Source organism: Eurypyga helias, unplaced genomic scaffold (genome assembly GCF_000690775.1).
Source record: "Eurypyga helias isolate BGI_N326 unplaced genomic scaffold, ASM69077v1 scaffold7056, whole genome shotgun sequence".
NCBI classification, from domain to species: domain Eukaryota; kingdom Metazoa; phylum Chordata; class Aves; order Eurypygiformes; family Eurypygidae; genus Eurypyga; species Eurypyga helias.
Window position 1 is genome coordinate 5,900 of NW_010258463.1, and position 6,343 is coordinate 12,242.

At 43.3% G+C, this 6,343-nt stretch overlaps 1 protein-coding gene across 1 annotated transcript in view; it reads right to left on the minus strand.

The window, feature by feature from the left end:
• Window positions 1–5,532, minus strand: part of B3GALNT2 (beta-1,3-N-acetylgalactosaminyltransferase 2) — a gene marked incomplete at both ends in the record, with an annotated part of 11,422 nt that extends 5,890 nt beyond the window's left edge. The window contains 4 exon segments of the mRNA XM_010154333.1: window positions 1,020–1,115; window positions 2,451–2,644; window positions 3,768–3,868; window positions 5,385–5,532. Of these exon segments, the coding sequence (XP_010152635.1) occupies window positions 1,020–1,115; window positions 2,451–2,644; window positions 3,768–3,868; window positions 5,385–5,532 (539 nt within the window).
• Window positions 5,533–6,343: the final 811 nt, after the last annotated feature.

Here is a 6,343-nt window from a genome sequence, read left to right on the forward strand (position 1 = left end):
CAATCTGTGTTCACTGAACCTTCACTGTAACAGCACCAGGTTTTTTCTTACCTACATTCCATTCCTTCTGTGCTTAATCACCTTCTTTCCTAAGCAGCCACAGGTAGGTCCTATATCCCTATACCAAAACCCTGCTCTTGGACTACACCCCCAGCCCCAAAGAGGGTTTTAAAAATAAATAAATAGGCAGGCAGACTTTAGGCCCTGCTCATTAGCTTAGCTAATGGTATCTCAGGACAAGCAAGAACAGCAACACTTTAATTACTGCCCAAAAAGCAGTCTTCTCACAAGTTTCTGTGGGGCATCCTCTTAAAAAACAACCACAAACCACCCACACCAACCAACCCACGCCACTTCAGCCACAGGCTAGAGATAGGTTTTAAAAACCCAAATGTCAGTCTTCTGTGCGCCACACACTCCATCTGGTATATTACAGACAGACCCCACTACATATCTTCTTGGGGTTTTGATTCTTATTTCCTCCCACGGTTCCATGAATGAACAACTCCTCACTGGTGCTGCCAGAAAAGGGATAACCAACATTTCAGTAGCCCCCAAATGCCTTCTCCTGATTACAACTATTCAACTAATACTGTCATTGCAAAGGCAACAGGCAATATCTTGCTGTTATGTCCAAGACATCAGAAGCGGAAACCTCTTTTCTCTAGAAACCTGAGCCATCCTCCCCCTCCGTCTTGGGTACTGATGTCTGAAAAAGCAGGAGGGAGAAAGAAACGTCGCGTTCTCTGATAAACTCTCCCACAGAATCAAAGCAGGTACCTTTCCCACTCATAAACTGAAAAGGTTTTTGAAATTGCTACTATTTGACAATGTCCTTTTTAAATCAATTGGTATTTTTTAGGCTTTTGCTTTATAAGTACTGGTGATAACAGGATGATGAAAAAGAAATTCTGAATTTCATCACTTTACCTTTTCTGCCTCAAGCAAAGGCCAGTTTTACCAGTCAGTCTCTCCAGCTGACTTAGAAGAGCGACAGGCAATTCCGACACTGCACATACCTCTGGCAAAATGAACTGCTCCACTGGCTTGTACCACAGTCTGTTCACGTGCACTCCACAGCTCGGGGGACTAAAGCGAGCACTGAAGAGAGCTTCCTGCGAGCAACAGAACAGAAAGAAAACAACCCCCAAAACACACATTACAAGTGCTGTGAGATTATGCAAAGCTTGATCACCTCCCTTAGTTACAATGGAAAGAGGCTTATGGATTGCGTAACACTTAGCGCAAGTTTTACTCTCACGACAGTCTCTCGGACTCCACAGAATTCAGGTGTCGGTGGCAGTAAGTGACGACGGGACAAGAGTGCAAGTTCAACTAGAATCTCACCACCAGAGCACATCATATGGAAGTCTCGGACTCATCTCCCAGTCTACAGGTTTTCCCTCTTCTGTTTCGAGAGCTGACTACCATTAACTGGCACAGAGGACGCTGACCCCTACAACTCAACGGCTACCGTATCACACAGGCCACCCGACAGCTCTTAGATAACCGCCAACGACAACGATGCTGCATTGCCACGCTCCAACCTTCAGAAAACGGTCTCCAAGCACTCCCACGATACTATGTTTTCTCCTTCACTGGAAGTAAAAACCTGATGCAGATCAAGTCACTAGGCTCTCAACGTTTAGAATTCTACAATTTAGCAAGCATAAACCAGGTTACAGTATGCTTCTTTCATTTAAACCCAGCTCTGGACATTCATAATAAGAGCCATGCTTGCATGTGTTTTCTGTACTTAATTTTAATTATTCTCTTAAATTTAAAATTCTTTCTAGTGTAGCAGAGCCCCAAATCTTGAAATTGACTTATCAAGTTATTGGTAGAGATAAAGGCAAAACACCACATGCAACAATCATGATCAATGATTTTTTTTCTCCACGTTAGTACTAAGCTATTCTATCAAACCCAGAACAGCTTGGGAGTGGGGGGAGTATCACTGAGGTTTGATTATTACCTGTAAATAATACCAGTTTCTAGAAATCTCAAACTAACTTGCCAGAAGACAAAGAAGAAAAAATGACAGCTGTCCGGCATCTCTCTGCTTGAAGGCACCAAATGTCTCTTTCTGCACATGTGTTTGAGATATATTCAACAGTTTATTTTTTTATTCCTTAATACCTATCAGTGCTTTAAATCCTCAAAGGCAATCAAAATTGTGCCTTGGAATATAGGCACTCTTTCAAAAGGGCATTTAAATTAACTTACAGAATTTCCTCTGTTCATCTCTTGCATGTGTGTATGTATGTGTATATATGTATCTTTGAAATAATAATAATATACAATGCAACAGAAGAAAAACACAATTAGAACTTGCCAGTTAAGTCCTTCTAAATCACCAACACAGCATGTTGCTGTCTGTAAGGATGTAACCCACGATAAAGAGACAACACGCTTTAGCCCACTTTCAAAAAAGAACTACAATACCCTACCTCATGTTCTGCCTGGTACAGTTTTACAGTGATGTTCCTCTGGAATCCCACTCCATCAGCCTCATAAAATACCCCGAGACTGGTAATGACAATGGGGTAAAGCACACGAAAGTTCACACTGACAATTCTGTCCTCGGACAGCGCAGAAGGTACGTCTTCAGGGAGACCGAATGCTTCGATTTCCTGATTCAAAACTGTATGAAGAAGAGAGGACAGAGGTAGGTTGGTGAGACGGCTTCACAGTTCTCGAACGGGATATACACAAGGCACACTAGATACAGGCAAAGCATTCCGATTAATGAGCCTAGCTCGCGCAGGAGCACGAGGATAAGCAAACGCTGGAGGAGAAGAAAATACAGCTGGCTGCAGACTGCAGCAAGGAGAAACTCGGAGTGATGCAGCAATCTGCTGGCTACCAGCAGTTGCAAATCAATGCTACGTGTCCGCAGAGAAAATATTAGAAACGCAATAAATCCACAGAGTGGAAACAAAAATGCTGTTTGATTGCATGAATACCTGTATATTAGTGTATTAAAATAATTTTAAAATAATTATTCATGTATCAAAATGGCACACACGTCCCCTTAATTCAGCTGCCTGCTTTTTGGCATCAACTCCTCCCTAAGCCCTGAGGTACCACTTATTTGTGGGAGACTGTGAATGAAGCAGTGAATGTTGCCATTCAAGGAGAAAGTAATAGAAATTTCATTTTATGGTGAATCACGGCTTAAGTCCTTAGTGAACTTACAATTAAAGAATAAAAATGGAAAAAAAAAAAAGGCAACAGGAAGAATTTACAATTTGAGTTAGGAATTTTTTATGGCAGCATTTAATTTCTTCCCCACAGTACATTCCTTAATCGTTCCCTTTCTAGGGCAGAATCTGGAAAACCTATCAGCCAGACTTGCTTAGAATTCACTTTATCACCAGAGAAGTCCACCTGACACTCAAGACTTCAGCACCTTGCTACTGTCTTCACATACGACACTCGACCAGGTCCTTCCAGCTCTCTCCAGCTTCATTTTACATGGGGATCAAGTAAAAACGCCTGTTATATGGGAGAGACTGCCTCCATGCAAGACAAATGCAAACCCACTACAAGTCAAAGGCCTCCCCTTTACGCCCCCAAAGATATCTCACTTTCTTGCCTGCACACGGTTCTTAAAGGAAGGTTACGGAACCATTAAGACAGCAAGTTCTAGGCGTCATTTATTTTAAGGACCGGCTGTCTCAGTTAAGCACCCCAAACTAGTCTTATCATGAGAGATGGTTAGCTCTAGTTCAGATCACAGAATTTTTAAAAGTTAATTTCTATACCTGGGTTACTGATGTTCAGAAGTTTGCAGGAGTAGGGGTCTTCTCTGTCCTCCACTGGCACAGCACAACCATGCGCACCTATTATAAACTTCACAAGGACACTAAAATAATTTGGTTTTATTAACACCAGTTCTCTTCCTTCCTCCCTCCACCTGCAACAAACTTAATTCATCACAATGGCCTGTCTTTCACAGGATTAAGATTTTGAACCCCTTAAAAATCAGCAATGAGGGTCTCTATGTAAAGCAACCACATTAATCCCCTCCTAGGGGCTCAATTCCAAATCCACATTAGTCTTTTATATTTCATAACGAAGGCGCAGGAAGGTTGGCAACTAGGAATGGGATTCAACTAAAGAGAAAAAGACCTAAGGCAACACTGAAGGATCCTGAAGCCCTGCCTGGCTTTGTTATTAATTCAAGATTGTTTGAATATTCTGCATTCAAAAGACAAAGAAAAAAATAACAACAAAAAAAAGACACATAGCATCAAAGGAGCCACAAAGGACTCCTGACTATCCATTAGGATGAAATGTCTCAGCTTCAGGTTGTAGCTAAACAACAGGTTGCTCTTTCCAGCCCCAGCCATGGTTGTGCCACAGTCAGGGGACAAGCAGCAGTATGAAGAGCAAGAATCACAGAATGGTTTGGGTGGGAAGGGACCTTAAAGACCATCTAGTTCCAACCCCCCTGCCATGGGCAGGGACACCTTCCACTAGACCAGGTTGCTCAAAGCCTCGTCCAGCCTGGCCTTGAACACTTCCAGGGATGGGGCATCCACAGCTTCTCTGGGCAACCTGTTCCAGTGCCTCACCACCCTCTCCGTGAAGAGGATCCTCCTTAGCCCAGTCCTTCCCCTAACAGCTAAACATCCTCCTGGGACTCCATGTAAGCTGTGAAAGGTCACGTTTCTCCCGGCCTGAAGAAGCTACGCTCCACTGCAAACTGCGCACTGACACCAACTTGTGAACTGCAAAGGGTTATGTCAGTGCAAAGCAGGCACCAAGGCGAGGCCTATCGAGGCTGACGTTGTTTCCAGCAATGAACTGCAGCAGAACTTTCTCAACAAAAACAGTGCTGTCTTTGGGCTGTCCGGGCTGTGCAAGCAGTCGGGAAGGATTCTGCTGGGCATGCATGCTGCACCAGTTTGGTGTACCTGGTGCGGTGAGAAACAACCCCAAGCTTCACAGCTGAGGCTGTTGTAAGAGTTTTCTGTGGTTCTCTCACCAAATGTGATCCTGACTGCTTTCAGGTACCCTGGACTACTAAGCATTTCAAGTTGCATCTGTACAAAGCGTACATTGTAACACAAGAAGGGGAGAGTCTTACACATCGCTAATGAACAGTGGCAACTAACTGCAAAAACAAACAGCAGTGATCAGTCAAACAATTACATTTTATTTCTTGTATAAAAAATAGTTCCAGCCCAGAACAATCAGGAGTCTTATAAATTTTTTAAAAATCTGTTCAGTAATAATCAGAGTACAAGATGCTCACAAATAAAGCAAAAAGAGGTAATACTTTCAAAAACCGAAGGATTAAGTCAAGATATTTCAGCATTATAGTCTTTCCATGCCCCCCTTCACAAAGCCCCAGATTACAAAATGTTAGAGATTACCGTTGGCTCAGTGCAGGATGTTGTTTCAGGTGCTTGAACCAAGTGTTCCTTATAACGCTGCGCAGTTCATGATTGTGTCGAGCTGACAAAACACCTACAATTACATCATAATGTTTCAGCTTCCACTGAGGAAAGAAGGGCAGTGGACCTGGAAATATAAAGTGACACAGATTTATTTACATGCAGGTATTACCACAAGCCTGAGCAGCAAGCAATAATCAAAATGTCTCTCAAAAGCAAGAGTACTGGGAATCTGAAACACTAAAAAAGTAGAATTACAATTGCATTCTTGGTTCAGAATGAGGAAAACATTTTCAATGTGACAGAACCTTCACTAGCAATCTAGAAAAACTTTACTGCAGTGAACTAAGCAAGTCACTGCAGGTAAACAGAGCTAAGAAACTGTAGCTCACAAAGCAGGCAATAACATAAGCCTTGGTTTTGACTGACAGCATCTTCCATCCTTTAAATACTTGCCTGCCTGTCTTAAGAGCAAACTGCTCCCTGAGAACATGCTCTTGCTGGGCTTCTCTTTCCTACCAGCCACCAGAAACCTTGTGGCCGAGACACAATGTCCTACCATTCCCTCTGCAAAACTCCTGAAACAGCCTGCGGCAAGCAGAAGGCACTTGATACCTCCTCCAGCATGATTTACCCTGAAGCCTTGGTGCTTGTCATCACTGCTATCAGGCCTTCACTATTAGAATTCACCATTATTCTACCTAGAAAAAAAATATTTAAACAAGGCCTGTCAGACTCAAAGACGTGCTCTTTTCCCCCCTTCTTTTTAAAAATGCTGGACCACCCTTCTGCCTCACCATTTCAGTCTACTACGTCACAGCCTATCATCTCTACCTTCCGAAGCTCAATGTCACCCTGCCTTCTCATGGGGGGGGGGGGGGGGGCCGCCTTCTCATGGGGGGGGGGTGGTACTACACCTCCACACAGAGGAATGCTCT